The sequence below is a fragment of the Cebus imitator genome, unplaced genomic scaffold (assembly GCF_001604975.1).
Source record: "Cebus imitator isolate Cc_AM_T3 unplaced genomic scaffold, Cebus_imitator-1.0 Scaffold267, whole genome shotgun sequence".
NCBI classification, from domain to species: Eukaryota; Metazoa; Chordata; class Mammalia; order Primates; family Cebidae; genus Cebus; species Cebus imitator.
The window spans coordinates 19471-36530 of record NW_016107582.1 but is presented as its reverse complement, the minus strand read 5'-3'; the positions used below and the strand labels follow the sequence as shown (position 1 = coordinate 36530).

At 36.5% G+C, this 17060-nt stretch overlaps 1 protein-coding gene across 1 annotated transcript; it reads right to left on the bottom strand.

The window, feature by feature from the left end:
- Positions 1-15366: 15366 nt before the first annotated feature.
- TAAR8 (trace amine associated receptor 8) lies at positions 15367-16387 on the bottom strand. The gene is given in 3 exon segments (XM_017500603.1): positions 15367-15554; positions 15557-16282; positions 16285-16387. Coding segments are annotated over 3 exon segments (1017 nt in total).
- Between the last annotated feature and the right edge of the window lie 673 nt (positions 16388-17060).

The following is a 17060-nucleotide window of genomic DNA, read 5'->3' as shown; positions in this document are numbered from 1 at the left end:
GAGGAAGGGGAGATACATGTTTTGTATTCTTGTCTCTTTGGATTAGAGGCCCAAAGCAACCAAACACAAAGCAGGGCCAAAGTGTTCAACTGCAAATGAAGAGCAGTGGGCATTGAATACATGCAATCAATTTATTTGCTATATCAGTTTTCTTTTTTGAGACGGAGTCTTGGTCTATCACCCAGGCTGGAGGGCAATGGCTCAATCTTAGCTCACTACAACCTCTGCCTCCCAGGTTCAAGCAATTTTCCTGCCTCAGCCTCCCAAGTAGTGCTATATCAATTAATACAAGTTTAATTAAAGTAAAGAATTCTAGATAAGTGTTTTGTCAAAACAAATTTGTAAAACACACTGACACTTAGATCCACTGAAAAATGAATCACACAATAGAATCCTTGAATTCCAAGGATCCTATTGTTTTTGGTTTTGAATCAATTTATTTATTTTCAAAACCCAGTTTATTGTGATACATAGATATACGATTATATGAAAACAATCATAAATCTCTAGGACATTTTAACTATATAATTTTAAATTCATGAATGTCATATTATCCATTATAATTCTAACAAAACTTATCTTTCTTACAAACATACATTATCACTACAATCCTAAAAACTATATTACTTTATATTTTTATAATATTAAAAGAAATTTTAGGCATGCTTGTTTAGTTATATATTTCCTGGTTTACAAATTATAGAATACAGTCTCTGAAACTTAGTATACAAAAGTATGTGTTGACTGCTGTGGACCAAAGTGTAAGAATCAGTTTTATTCATTTATCAAACTCAAATTGATCAATAATAACATGTCAGTTATGTTATAATTATGGCAAGCAGACTAATTAGGGTTTTGTAGAAATCACAAGTCAAATTGTATCTGTGTAAAATGATGCGATTAGACACATTAATTGCTCTTTGCAGCAAATCTCACACCCACTTCCTTTCTCCTACCATGAGCAACCACTGATCTCCTTTCTATTGCTATAGATTATTTTTGCCTGTTCTAAAAATCACATGTTAAGACAACCACACAGCATGTACTCCGCTATGACCAGTTCCTTTCAATCAACTCAATGTCTGGGAGATTCATTCATGTTTTGGGTATATTTGTAGTTCATTTCTTATTATTGCTAAATAGTATTGTATTGCATGAATATACCACACCTGATTTATCAATATACCCTGTTGATAGGCATTTGGACAGTGTTCATGCTGGGGCTGTTATTAATAGTATTATTGTGAATATTCATATATAATCATTTGCATAAACCCACGCTTTTATATTTTGTGGTAAATATTTAGATGCAGAATTGGTGGATTTCACGGGAAACGTATGTTTGACTGTGTAAGAATCTAATAACTGTCTTCTAAAATAAAATCAGTTTTATTCATTTATCAAACTCAAATTGATCAATTATAACATGTCAATTATGTTATAATTGCCCCATGTTATAGTGCCACCAGCAATCTGAATATTCCAGTTGCTCCAAGTCCTCTTCAACACTTGATATTGCCATTTCTCTGTATTTTATCTATTCTATGAGGTGTGTGGGAGTATCTCACATTTTTTAGCTGGTGAATAATGATGTTGAGCATTATTTCATGTTATTATTAGCTGCTAATGTATTCATTTTAGTGAACCATCTATAAAAATGTTTTTTTCATTTGTCACTGAATTTTATTTTTTATTATTGAGTTGGCTGGATATATCTTATTTCTAAATATATGCTGTAAATATTTACTTTTTATTCTCTTCATAGTGTTTTTAAACAGTAGAAGGTTTTAATTTCCGTAAAATTCAGCGATTTTGTATGGTTATTGCCTTTGTTTCTTTTCTAAGAAATCTTTGCCTAACCTGATTATCACAACTTTTTTCTTCTATGCTACCTCTAGAATTTTTATAATTTCAATTCTTATGTTTTGGTCTAATTTTATATTAATTTCGAATATGTTGTGAGGAAGGGTTTGAGGTTTAGTAGTAGCCATAGTGGTAGTATATGGATATTTAGCAATTCCAGCAACATTTCTTAAAAAGATTATTCTTTCCACAGTTAATGGTATTTATCAAAAATCAATCAATCATTCACGAATGAGTCTATTTCTGGACTTTCTATTTTATTACATTATTTAACATGCATATATTTAGGCCAATATCTTACCGTCTTGACTGAAACTTTCTAGTAAGTTTTTGTTTTGTTTTGTTTTGTTTTGTTTTGTTTTTAGACGGAGTCTTGCCCTGTCACCAGGCTAGAGTGCAGTGGCACGATTTCGGTTCACTGCAACCTCCACCTCCCTGGTTCAAACAATTCTCTTGCCTCAGCTTTCTGAGTAGCTCGGAATACAGGAACATGTCACATGCTCAGCTAATTTTTGTAGTTTTAGTAGAGATGGGGTTTCACCATGTTGGCAAGGATGGTCTTGATCTCCTGACCTCATGATCCACCTGCCTCAGCCTCCCACAGTGCTGGGATTACAGGCATGAGCCACCTCACCCAGCCTCTAGTAAGTCTTAAAGTCAGGTGGTACTACTATAAGCCTTCTACTTTGTTATCCTTTATCAAAATTGGTTAGTCCAGTCCATGTCTTTTGATGTTTCATATAAATTTTAGAATCACCATGCCAATTTCTGCCCAAAAAAATCTGTGGAATTTTTATTGGCTTAAAATTGAGTCTATAAATAAATTAGGGAGAGAGAGGTGCTAAAACATCTGATCAGGGTAAATTTATTCATTTATCCTTTTAGTTCTGTCATTTATGGTTTATAAAGTTAGATGTTCTGCAATTAGATACATGCGTATTCAGGATTGCTCTATTTTCCTGATAACATTGAAGAACTGGACATCTTAAGTGTTGAGTCTACTAATGTATAACCATGTTGTATCTCTCCATAGATAAGGAGCCAATAGAAGAAAAGCAATGGAAACTAATAGTGTTTAGCCCAAATTTGGCAAAAAAGGAGAAACAGAGAATTAAAAAACAAAAGGAACAAATGAAATATAAATAGCAAGAAAACAGAATTAAACCCAAATGTATGAGATTACTTACATGAGATGTAGATATAAATATATATATATCTCTTCAATTTCTGTCTCTCTCTATATATGTATAGCACTGCAATTAATAAGCTGAGATTGTCAGAATGCATTAAAAAAGCAATACCTAACTATATACTGCCTACAAGAGATACCTTTTAAATATAGACAGATAGTTTGAATAAAAAAGAATTGAGAAGGATATACTATAATAATAAGTATTAAATAAGCAGGTGTGGTTATATAAACAGCAGACAATGTAAAATTTACACAAATAGTACTTTAAGAAATAAAGAGGAGCATTATATAATGATAAAAGAACAATGCTCCACAGGAACTGAATGTTAAGAAGAAGCCTCTGAATAGGTCTGGTTTCCTGGAATTGATTATCTGATATAAGCATATTTAAAGGTATTACTGACTCCATTTCCAGTGATAGCTAGGGAACTGGTATTCTGTGGCATACAGTGGCAAAACATTTACTCAAATTATTGTCTGTAGACACTTACAGTCAAATGTTTACAGAAAACAAGGCTCTGGGTGACCATGTGTTTGCTGCCATACAGCATTTTAATAAGAATGAGGAGTATAATGGGTTGGTTAGTTATGTTCAACTGATCTGGAGACCTTGGGGAAAAAAAGGGACACGTTTTATAAGCTAAAGGACATGAAAGCTTCTATGAATGCATTGAAAGACTCTCTTATCTCTTATAACCACAGGGATATGTTTCTGAGTATTGAACCCAAAGTAAAATTCTGTAGGTGGCTGAATTACAAAGCAAACTCAACTTCCAAATTCCCAGGGTCTCTTTTATTAAAATCCTGGAACTGATTTAGAAGGAAAAGGATTTTGAAAGTTAGAATGGTGACATGTAGGCAGATCTTTATAAAACTGGGTACCTCAAACTCCTAAATTGGGTCAAGCCTTTTCTGCCAATGGAGGCAGCCTTTTCAGCCCTGCCTGAGGAGGTCAGTCTCCTTTCAAGTAAAGAATGTATAATGTCCTCTTCTGAGGTAGTTGTCTTGCAATGTACTGCTGATCTTCCTCACAACCTACTCTTAACACCTTTCCTTGCTTTTAGACTGACTTACAATCAGACTCAGGCCCCAGATAGAAGAGGCACATAGTGTGACCTTGAGGAAGGACACACAAATCAAAAAAGTTGGATGATTTTGACAATATATACTAGTAGAAACCTGAAAACTATCTGTGGGACTGAATCCAAACCATAGAAAACCAATAGAGAAAGAACGTAAAGTTGGATTGAGCTGAATGTATTGCTATCAGCCCACTAAGCAGATAGTCTATATTAAATATTTTAGTTCCAGGAACTAGGAAGAGCGCCCACAGATTGCTTGATCAGATGATTGAAATATGGATCCAAACGCAATACCAACTGAAGATGAAAGGTCAGAACTTCCTTTCCTTGCTGTCAAGAAAGGCATCCAAATACTTAGGGAAACTTGAAACTTGAATGCTTGAGTGAATTTATCATATAAGATATGCTCACCCAATGCAGGAGGGACCAGAAAATATGACCTTCACCATAGCTGTATGAAATAAATGTATGAGGGAAACCCAGCACCCTAGAAGAGCTCTGCAGTGTGAGATCAACATAATGGAGCAATACAAACTTTCTCCAAGAGTGTATGGAAAAAATATACCAATGAGGTGAACTTGAAGTTTGATCTCATAGGTTGAGGAGAGAAATTAAAGGAAAAAAAATGCTGAACACATAACCAAGAAAGAGGGAACAGTGTATGTGCCAAGCCTTGGAGAAGAGGAGGTGTCATGTAACGTCGGGATTGACAAGGAGGTTTTGTTATTGTAACACAGACACGGTTTAGGCAGCAGCATGGGATAAAGGAGAAATGTACACAGGATTAAGACTGATCACACCTGCATTCATTTTCCAGGCACTTTGGATTTATGCAAAGGTCAGTGTGTGGGAGGAGAGAGGACAAAAATGTACTAAATGATAGGTACAAATCTTTGGCATCACACACTCAGGTATGCTATGAATGTGATGTATTTTTCTGCAGTTCGCTTTAATTTGCTTATATGCTTGCCTTCCTTTGGGTAGAACAAATAAATCTCAGTACAATTAGAGTTTCCTCCTTTTCCCCAGGGTGGCATCCAAGCTCCAGTAGACTTGACCTTCACACAATTATAGTGGGCACTCTCTACAGTCTGTCTTGAGGAATGCATTTCCCTAACTTCAAACAGCACATTTTGCATCTGCAAAGGCAAGTTTTCCTTCCAGTCTTGTTGTGAAGTCTTCCTCTTCCAATGCCTATGTCCCAGCCACAGGTCTCTGTAATCCCCTGGCTAGTGCTGATGGGCTGGCTTAGCCTTCTTTCTTTTGCTAGGAAGTCATGAAGGTTTTAAAGAAATGTCAACTCTAAGATAGACAGGGGCTGTTAAAAATATTGCTTCGTGCTCTGGCTCTAAGTCCTTTTCTGACGGTCAGTGACTTGAACAGTTCAACTTTGCTTTTGTTTGTTTGGTTTTCATTTTCTATGCTCATCACCCTGTGTCTATCCATGTAATTAAAAACCTTGTGTAAAACTCTTCCAAACACACTCTTTCAGAGTCTTCTGAGATTGCTGAAATCAGCTATGACTTCTGAGATGCCATTTTAACACTTCAACCAGTATTGTTACAGGGTCACAGTCCTAACTCTATGTCCAGGGTTTTCAATCAGACATTCATAGTATGAGACATCTGAGAAAACTCCAAATAGGATCCCACGTCTCTTCAGGGTGACTCTCAGGATACAACTCAAGATGCTGTGCTAATGGGAATCGGGACACGCTAAGACATTCTACCTTCTGCAGAAAACCTTCCTATTCATTAACCTCACTGAGGGTTGTGTTCTTACGTCTATATGGCCTTTATTTTATCACGTAAACAAAATCTTGAATTAATTCTTACTTTGTAAGTAGCCACATGTTCCTGGAGGAAATGGATTTGGGAATGACTCTTGGTAGCTTCTATAACTCCTGAATATAGCACATAATTAACTTTCAGAAGAAAGAGTTGGAAGATCTGATAGATTTGCTGCAAAATAACACTTATAATACATTAATACAATAAGACGTAATTCCTAAGACAGTTTAATGCCTTTAAGATGTCGTTTCTGAAATATACCAATGCAGCTATCATTTTCTTTCACATGTTAAAAGCAATATGCCGCAGATACATACTCAAAAGACATTCTCCTTGAACGAAAACATGCAGATAACGCTAATATCAACGCTCTGATCAGAACTGAGATATGTGAAATGGCTCTATCAATTTTAACATATTATTTCATCACAAACATGTACATGATAGAGATAATTTACAAAGAAATTATTACCTCCTCCACCCACATACAACTGTCTGTCATAGATAAGATGAGACTTCATAAGAAGGTATTTAAGAATATACATATATAGGGGCTATATTATATATACTGTTTTGTAAGCCATATTAGAAGTTTTTGTTTTGTCTTCAGCAAAAGAAAAAATTATTGTAATTGCCTTCACGTGTAAGTCTGTACAAGAAATCTTAGCAGTTTTTAAGGACTTCTTAACATTCCATTACATAGGTAGAGTACAATATATTTAACTTATTCCATGTTGATGTAAGTTTTTTCTTATTAACAGTTGAGAGTTATGAAACAAATATGCTTGTAATGTGTGCTTACTTGCAGGGCTCTTTTCTTAGGATTAATTGTTAGAAATGGAACTGCAAAATCAAGCAAAATGTGTGTTTCAAGTTCTGTTGTTTTTTTTGTTTTGAGACAGAGTCTTGCTCTGTTGCCCAAGCTGGAGTGCAGTGGCATGAACTCAGCTCACTGCAACCTCTGCCTCATGGGTTCAAGCGATTCTCCTGCCTCAGCCTCCCAAAAAGCTGGGATTATAGGCACCACCACCATGCCTGGCTAATTTTTGTATTTTTAGTAGAGACGGTGTTTCATTATGCTGGCCAGGATGGTCTTGAACTCCTGACCTCTTGAACCGTCTGCCTCGGCGTATTTCAAGTTTTTATACAATTTTTTGGATTCCCTTCAAAAAAAGGATACCAAATTATATTCCCCTGAGATGAGTATGAGCGTGGCCAACTCTTATGAGAGTGCTCGAGTCTCAGCACTGTGATCACCATACTGTGGTATTAATCCTAACATTTGCCACCTTGATATAGGAAACTGTCATATTATTATCAGCCTTTGAAGATTAGTAATAAATTTGGCATTTTAATATACTTATTAGTCCTTTGCATTTTAAAAAAATTGCCTATTCATTTGTGTAGTGGGGTGGCAACCTCTGTTTCTGTTTTGTAAATGATTTTAAATTTTTTTTTTTTTTTTTTGAGACAGAGTCTCATTCTGTCAGCAGGCGCGAGGCTGGAGAGCAGTGGCGCGACCTCGGCTTACTGAAACATCTGTCTCTTCAGCTCAAGTGATCCTCCTACTGCAGCCTCCAAAGTGGCAGGAACCACAGGTGTGCACCACCATTCACAGCCAATTTTTTATGTTTTTTATAGAGGCAGGGTTTCACCATGTTGCCCAGGCTGGTCGCAAACTCCTGGGCTCAAGTGATTCGTTTGCCTCGGACTCCCAAAGAGCTGCAATTATAGATGTCAGTCATCACACCCAGCCCTTCCTTTCTTCCTTTTCTTTTCTTTCTTTCTTTCTTTTTCCTTCTTTCTTTCTTTCTTTTTCTTTCTTTCTTTCTTCCTTTCTTTCTTCTTTTTCTTTCTTTCTTTCTTTCTTTTCTTTTTTCTTTTTTAACTTTTATTTTAAGTTCAGGGGCACATGTGCAGGTTTCTGATATAGATAAACTTGTATAATGGGGATTTAATATGCAGATTACTTTATCATCCATTTAAGCATAGTACAGGATAAATATTTTTCATGATCCTCGCCCTCCTTCCACCCTCCTCCCTCGAATAGGCCCCAGTGTCTGTTGTTCCCCACTTTGTGTCTGTGTGTTCTCATCATTAACTATCATATAAGTGAAAACATGCTGTATCTGGTTTTCTGTTCCTGCATTAGTTTGCTAAGGATAATGGCTTCCAGCTCTATCCATGTTCCTGCAGAGAACATGATCTTCTTCTTTTTTATGTCTGCATAGTATTCTGTGGTGTATTCTTGTTCCATTAAGTATGCTACCAACAGCTTTTCAAAAGTTTTCATTTTTTCCCTAATTTGCCTGTTTTTTATTGAAGTTTAAAATATTTAAATTGAGTTCATGACGATTTGAGTTTTCTGTTATGATTCTGACAAAAGAAAATTATGAAAGCAATATTTTCTTCTAATTTTATAACCTCTGTAGGAAATCATCTTTGATTTTGTGAATGATATGAGGCAAGATGCTTAGCAATATTTTTCCAAAAAACCATATGTCCCATCATCATTTCTTGAATAATCTATTCTTTTCCTATAATTTAAAATACATTATTATTTTCATCACTGGCCATGTGCTAACTTTGGATAGTATTTATTTAAAAAGAAGACAGCAAAATGCATTATAATATGATTGAAACATAAAATAACAAACCGTATGAGATGAGAAAAACAATCCCATAAAAATCACTACTGCAGAAATTGAACCAAACTTATTTCCACATTTGTGAAGTATCTCCAAAATATTAATATGAGTTCTGTTCTGGGCCTGTAATGGCTGATGTGTAAAGCTCAGAGACCTGTTAGGAGCTGCAGAAAAACTGGATCCCAAGAAATAATCTTCTCAAAACGAAAGCAAAGCAAATCCAATCTAGAGAAAGACATAGAGTGCAAGACGTACGCAGGGACTGGGGAACAGGAAACCTTTGAGTGTGGCAGAAGTTAATATGAAAGGAAGGTCTGGAGGAGGAAAATAACCCACTGACAAAGCAAGGAGGTGGCAGATTTGCAGAATTTGGAAATAGGAACTTTGTATCAATCATCGTTTAGTAAATATGTTTCTATCAAATGCTTAAAAATGTTCACTTAACAAAACAGTAAAAGTATAAAGGTTATACAATTAAAATTGAAGTATCATTTCTCTTTCCAAATTTAACGTATTATATTCATGCACTATTTTTCATATCATTATTGGAAAATTCTCATTCTATCACAAATTCCTTAATTTCAAATATAGGCTGATTTTGAGAATAAATTTATAGTTGCTAAACTGTGTGTTAATATTGTCCAGTTATAGTAAATTTTATTGCACCCCTAAACCAAGGGTAAAATAATGCATAAATCAAAGCATTTGGAACAGAGTTAAAGTAACCAAACTAGCAAAATATCATGTAAACACAGGGAGATGTTATAAAACCCAAAAGACAATGAATGAATGAATGAATGAATCATATATAATAATCATGAGGTTTAAAATGCTACCGCTGTAGGCCAGGCACAGTGGCTCACATCTGTAATCCCAGCACTTTGGGAGGCCAGGGAGAGCAGATCACGAAGTCAGGAATTCCAGACCAGCCTGACCAACATGGTGAAACTCTGAGTCTACTAAAAATACAAAAATTAGCCAAGCATGGTGGCACACACCTGCAATCCCATCTACTCAGGAGGCTGAAGCGAGAGAATTGCTTGAAACCAGGTGGTAAAGGTTGCAGTGAGTTTGTGCCACTGAACTCCAACCTGCGTGACAGAGTGAGACTCCATCTCAAAAAAAAAAACAAAAAACAAAAATGCTACCACTTTAATACCTTCCTCCAAGAGCTCTCGATTGAAATCCTGGAGTGTTTACCTTGGCCTTTTCTCTGAAGCAGTCCCTGAACTCCAATTTTTGCCTCTCCAGATGCAAGAGACTGCCAAAGTCCTGCTTACCTTCTTAACAATTATATTTTCCTTTGTTTCTCGGGTTCCAGCCACAGAGAATTTCCAAATTCAGAAAAACTCCGAGGGCAAAAGCCACACAGTAGGCTGCCCTCACTTCTCTGCTAGTCTCCCTTCTCCTGAGTGTTGGTCTCTCAAACACTAGCTTCTTTGGTCCCTAAACTACAATTTAATTCCAGACAGCAATTTGAGTCTATTGACTGGTTTAGGACACCATTTTCTGCTGAGCCTGTATGTGTCACAGCAAGAATAGATGCTCTTGTGAATATAAACATTTTGCAGAAGGCCCAGCTCAATTCAATCTGCTTCCTTTCTCTCTAGAATTTTGTCCAACACTTCTAGGCTGTCACAGTTGCTCTTCAATACTTTAAACAGTTGTTTATGTGTTCAGTTGAGCTTTTATAATTGTCCTAAGTGGGGGAGATGGTTTGACCAAGCTATGTCATCATAGCCCGAATCAGCTATTTCTCCCCTGCATTCTACAAATTTTTTATTTTGCTAATTTTTATTTGTTATATTTTATCATCCAATTAGTAGTAGTTTCTAATTTTCATTTTGATTTCTTCTTTGTCTCATGGGCATTTGTATCAAACCATCATTTATGCATCTTCGTATTCTCTGCCTAACACTTGACTGCTTACTCTGACTAAGACACCCTAAGGACACCAAACCCTTTAGCACCATGAGGTTCCATGGTTTGTGGCCAATGCCCGGAGACTAGTTTCTCCCACCACTTCCAGACTCAAGTGGTGTGGGAATTGACTTTTGCAAAGATTGTTGAAGTGGCCAAATGAAGATACCCTACGGTTTCAGGAGACAATCTTTCTGTGGCATGAAATCAGACCTGTGCAAGATAGGAGGCAGGACACAGACAGCATATAGACACTAATTTTGTATAACCTATTTGTAGACCTCTATCTATATAACCAATGTCTGGATTCTTTGTGGCTTGAGAAGGAGAGAGCAATAATTTTCAAATCTAGAACTTTGATTTTTTTAAAACAATTTAGACTTTCCAAACATGATTATTTCCTTGAATGTGGTCACCTTTGGCATATTAAAAACTGTTAAAGGTAATCAAGTTAGTTACTTTAAAGCATAATATAAATTTCCCAATGGCTTTAAGTGTCTTCCATCATTTCTGTTGATTTCAAGGATATGAGCTTTTTTCCTTTTTTCTTTTTTTTTAAAATTGAGTTGAGACACTCTATATGAAAAGTTGATGTAATAACTTGAGAACTGAGATATTAAGTTTCTCCAGAGAAAATTTGCCTTCACCTGTGGCATGTTGCTAGAACTAGCAATCTGGGATAATCCTGTTCTCCATTGTAGACATTGAGACTATTTGAAGTAAAGGCTTACCCTGATGTGTAGAGAATAATGGTCTTCCAGATTGTAACAAAAACCACTAGTGGTCAGTGTTGCCTGGGCTCGTTTTTCTTGTTAGACTCTAAAATCTAACCATTTTCCACTAAACCTATCAGGTTGTCAAAAGCTCTGCTTCAAGGACATGAATAGACATTTATCAAAAGAAGATGTACAAACAGCCAACAAACATGAAAAAATGCTCCAACATCGGCTGGGCACGGTGGCTCATGCCTGTAATCCCAGCACTTTGGGAGGCCAAGGTGGGTGAATCACGAGGTCAAGAGATGAGACCATCCTGGTCAACATGGTGAAACCCCATCTCTACTAAAAATACAAAAAAAATAGCTGGGCGTGGTGGCGCGTGCCTGTAGTCCCAGCTACTCAGGAGGCTGAGGCAGGAGAATTGCTTGAACCCGGGAGGCAGAGGTTGAAGTGACCCGAGGTTGCGCCACTGCACCCCAGCCTGGTGCCTGGTGATGGAGTGAGACTCTCTCTCTCAAAAAAAAAAAAAAAACAAAAAAAACAAAAAAAAAAAACACCGGGCACAGTGGCTCATGCCTGTAATCTCAGCACTTTGGGAAGCCAAGGCGGGTGGATCACGAGGTCAAGAGATAGAGACCATCCTGGTCAACACAGTGAAACCCTGTCTCTACTAAAAATACAAAAAATTAGCTGGGCATGGTGGCGCTTGCCTGTAATTGCAGCTACTCAGGAGGTTGAGGCAGGAGAATTGCCTGAACCCAGGAGGCGGAGGTTGCGGTGAGACCAGAACACCCCATTGAAATCCAGACGGGGAAACAAGGGCGAAACCCCTGCTAAAAAAAAAAAAAAAAAAAGCTCAACATAGCTAATTATCAAGGAAATTAAAACCACAATGAGATACAATCTTACTCCTGCAAGAATAGCCACAATTAGAAAGTCAAAAACAATAGATGTGACATGATTGTGGTGAAAAGGGAAGGCTTTTACACTGCTGGTGGGAATATCAATTAGTACAATCACTATGGAAAATAGTACAACGATTTCTTACAGAAATAAACATAGAACTACCATTCCATCCAGCAATCCCTCTACTGGGTAACTACCCAAAGGAAAATAAGTCATTTTATGAAAAAGACATATGCACACTCATGTTTACAGCAGCACAATTTGCAATTGCAAAGATACAGAACCAGTCTAAGTGCCCATTGACTAACAAGTGGTTAAAGAAAATGTGGTACATATACACCATGGAATACTACTCAGCCATGAAAAGGAACAAAATAATGTCTTTTGCAGCAACTTGGATGAAGCTGGAGGCCATTAGTCTAATTGAAGTAACTCAGGAATGGAACACCAAATATTGTATGTTCTCACTTAAATGGGAGCTAAGCTATGAAAATGCAAAGGCTTAAGAGTTATATAATGGACTTTGGGGACTCAGGAGAGAAGGTGGGGGGTGACTACATACTGGGTACAGCATACACTGCTCAGGTGACAGGTGCATTAACTCTCATAACTCACCACTAAAGAGCTTATCCACGTGACCAAAAACTACCTGTACCCATAAAACTATTGAAATAATAATAATTTTTAAAAGCTCTGCTTCACTCTTCATCTTCTCAGATGCCCTTTTGGTATTGGCCCTAAAGTTGAGATTCACCTCTCTGAATAGCCTTTTCCCTGGATCTTAAATAATTATTGAGTACCTTTATATCTTTCTGATATTTTAAAGATTTTTAAAATACAATTTCCAGATTTCCTAGATCTTCTCAGTAGGGGAATGGAATAAATAATCTATCCTACCATTACTGGAATAAGATGTCACACATAGAAATTTTTTTAAGTAAATGTAATAAGAAAATTTTTAAGTGATATATGTATATATAATAACTCAAGGCCACTGAGTACATTTGCATCTTAAGTAAGCTAAATAATAATTACAGAAAATGTATGTCTTGTCATCTATTTCTACATCAGGGAAAGAGTTGTTGATGTCTGAGACTAGCTCTCAATGGTAATAAGGTGGACTTAGACAAGTTTATTTTCAGTCATATTTCCTGCAAATAATAGTTTAACTTCCTATTTTTGAATTTCTATATTGATTTTTTTCTCATCTAGGTGTGGTAACTAGCAATGTGAAAAGATTGGACCATTTGTCTTTAGCGGGAGCCTAAAGGAAATGCTTCAAATGTTTCATCTCTAAGTATGTATTGAATATGTTTTGGTGATAAATATATAGTTATCATAGTAATTAAAACTCAGAGAAATAAAACTTAGGCAAGATACAGCAACCTTCATTCTAAAGCTCGGTATTAACGGATTTGGTGTTTTGGTTTTTCTTTCTCTGATTGATGATGTGATGGACTTAACCTAGCCTATAGAAGAGTTTTCTGAAAATCACCTGTCAAACTCTAATTCAGCCATCTCTGTCCGAAGAGGTCACCACTTGGTGCCAACAAAAGCATTATACCAAATACTCTATATATGCATTCCAAAATGTCTTCTATTGAATCAAGTCTAAACTTTTCCAGAGAGTGAAATGTAAAGTTATAGCACATATTGTTTATACTCTTTTTAATACACTTTTTAAAAACAGTATTAGCATAGGATTTTGACTTTGCAACATTCTGCGTAGTGAAATGCACATTATTTTTAGTGTGAGAAAAACTATTGAGAAAAGTTGTAGAAGCAAGTTATACATTATTTTCAGGAGATAAAAGTTGGCATGTAAATGACAACTGCTAGAAATCATTGATAATTCTTGCACAGTTTCCATTTGCTAATAATCTTTGTGCCAGCCTTTTGTGGTACATTGTATCCCATGTAACATTCCTGGGCAATGTCTATAGTTACTTCCTGATCCCAAGGCTGAATTATTGGTTCCACCATATTATAGGTGAGCATGCTAAGATTCTGCCCAGCCATTAAGTAGGAGAGTCTTATCTGCTGCCTCCCAAATCCTGGAAGGCACAATCATTAAAGAAACACAGAGGAATAGTCACAGAAGTGCAGCAAATAAACAGAATCTTTGATAGTATCATCCCACGTGGGCTGTGTTTGTTATGGGCTGAATTGTCACCCCAAATGGATATGTTGAAGCTCTAACCCCTAGTACTCACGTCTAGATAATTAAATTAAAATGAAGTGATTAGGGTGGGCCCTAATCCAATATGACTGCTTATCTTTATGAGAAGAGGAGTTGAGGACACACACACATAGAGAAAGACCAGGTGAGACACTAAAAGAAGACAGCCATCTGCAAGTCAAGGAGAGAGGCCCTCAAAAGAAATTCACCCTACTGACACCTAGACCTTGTACTTCTGGGCAGTAGAATCACAGGAAAGTACACTTTTGTTATTTAAGCCATCCAGTCTGTGGTACTTTCTTATTGCAGGCCTAGCCAAATAATACCATGTGGCAAAAAAACACTTAAAGAATGCAGCCCTCACCAACTAATATAGTGGTGCAAACGACACTTAAAGAATGGCCACATGTAATCCCAGCAATTTGGGAGGCCCAGGTGGGCAGATCACCTGAGGTCAGGAGTTTGAGACCAGCCTGGCAAACATGGATAAAAAATGTTTATTTTTTTTATAAATAAACATCTCTACTAAAAAATTAAAAAATTAGCTGGGCATGGTGGCACGCACCTGTAATAACAGCTACTCAGGAGGCTCAGAAAGGAGAATCACTTGAGCCTGGGAGGTGGAGGTTGCAGTGAGCAGAGAATCCACGACTGCACTCCAGCCTGGGCAACAAGAAAGATCTCTATCTCAGAAAAAAAAAAAAAAAAAAAGAATGGGTCACTTGAAAATAAATGAGAGTTGAGCATAAAAAAAAGAATGATTCAAAATTTCACATCCAAAATGTGATTCAGAATTTAGTAAATGGGAAAAACAAATGCATGTGGAAAAGAGATGTGCAAAATATAGACAGGTGATGTGTGAACCACTTTATCATTTATTATTTAATGTAGTAAATATTTTTACAATGGTTTAATAGTTTAATCTTCCTGTGACCTTTCTCCTGTTTAATTTGAAAAATGATGTATTTCTTCAATTGTGAAAAGTTATATTTATTCCTTATATTTAATTTCATCCTAAATTCATAGCTTTGAAAATATTCTTCATTTTCTCAACTTAGTGCTTATACTTATTCTGAAAATAAACTAATCGTTGATGGACTATCCTTTAAAACATCCCCACTTAAAATCAGTTTTATGGCTTTCCTAAACCAAGGATAAAATAAAGCATAAATCAAAGGATTTATGGCTGAGTTATAATAAGCACCCCAACAGCAAATCTCATAGATATAGGCGGGGGTTGAGAAGCCCATGAAGGATCAATTAATGTATCCATTGTATACGGTAACCATGAAATAGTAAGTGCTATTACTGTGACCCCCAGGATTCTAGCTGCTTTCCTCTCTCTATTGGCCACTCTGATTTTGTAACTCTCTGAAGATGATTTTACTTTGCTACTAGTAGTTTCTATTTATGTAGCTTGTTGTTTAGCTATCAGAAAAATCTTACTGTAAAGAATGATCATAACAAGGGTAGGTATGAAGAATAACAGAAAATCTATCAACACCCAGCCTTGATTGACAACAATTTGACAGCCACCTACACAACTGAGAGCACTTACGAATTCCTCCAGCCCATCATCACTGGCACCTGTGTAGAACACAGCACCGCTGTACATGAGAGGCAGAATCCAGGACACACTGATGCAAATTCCCGACACGGTGAACTTGGTAGGGTAGGCCAAAGGGTCAGTAACCGCAATATACCTGTCGATGCAGATGAAGCACAAGTGGAGGACAGAAGAGTAACAAAATGCCACATCACAGCAACTGTGAAAGGTACAAAATTTGGCTCCAAAATACCAGCAGCTCTCCACAGACCTGACCATACAGAAGGGCATCACAGTCACACCCACAAAGAAGTCAGCACAGGCCAGAGAGGCAATGAGGAAATTGGTCAGAGAGTGCAGCTGCTTAAAATGAAGAACAGAAGTCATTACTATGAGATTTCCAAAAACAGCCAGCAAAGACCCAAAGCTAAATGCTGGTACAGAATCAACCCAGACCCAGGGGAATAGGGAGTTTTAATACAAAATCCATTCACATCCTCATAGCAAAGCTGCACAACAGGTTGGGGAAAATTGCCGGTCATGGTTCTGCTATTTGCTATTTCCTTCCTTCCTTGTGACAGGTAATTATAATCTTGAATTCTGAAAATTAAAATACAACAAACTGCATATGTAACTACTTACAAATATTGTTCCATATTGTATTCTTTTTCAGTTCTAATCTAAAAAGAAATTAAAGGAATTCAAAGACTTAAAACATAATTCTGTCTTTAATCTCATAATTATTTCTGTCACTATGTCTAAACCTTGTAGTTAACCCCAAGCAAATCTACTATGAATTTTCATCAGCACAGCAATCATATTAATTGAGTAATTGAAGAAATGTAATTTAAATACCTGTTTTCTTTTTACACATGTGAATCTCTTCTTTGCAAAGGATGATCATGTATAATATAATTACATATTTGAGAAGTCACCTTTTAAAAAGCTTTCATCTCCTAGGACGTTTTAGGAAGCCAGCCAATCCATCTTACCCATTATAAATTCTTCACATGGAATCCCCACAGTGTAAGGTGTGAATCATGAAATGAATCCCACTTTTGATAATTATAATTAATAAGCTCTCCTACGATAGGAGAACTATTTTTCTGCTCTGCTACTCAGTAGAAACACTTAGGATTTTCATAACCATGAGATTTCTTTAAGTTCAATTGTCCTGAAAAAGCCTAACCTAGTATTTGACAATATTATCTATTC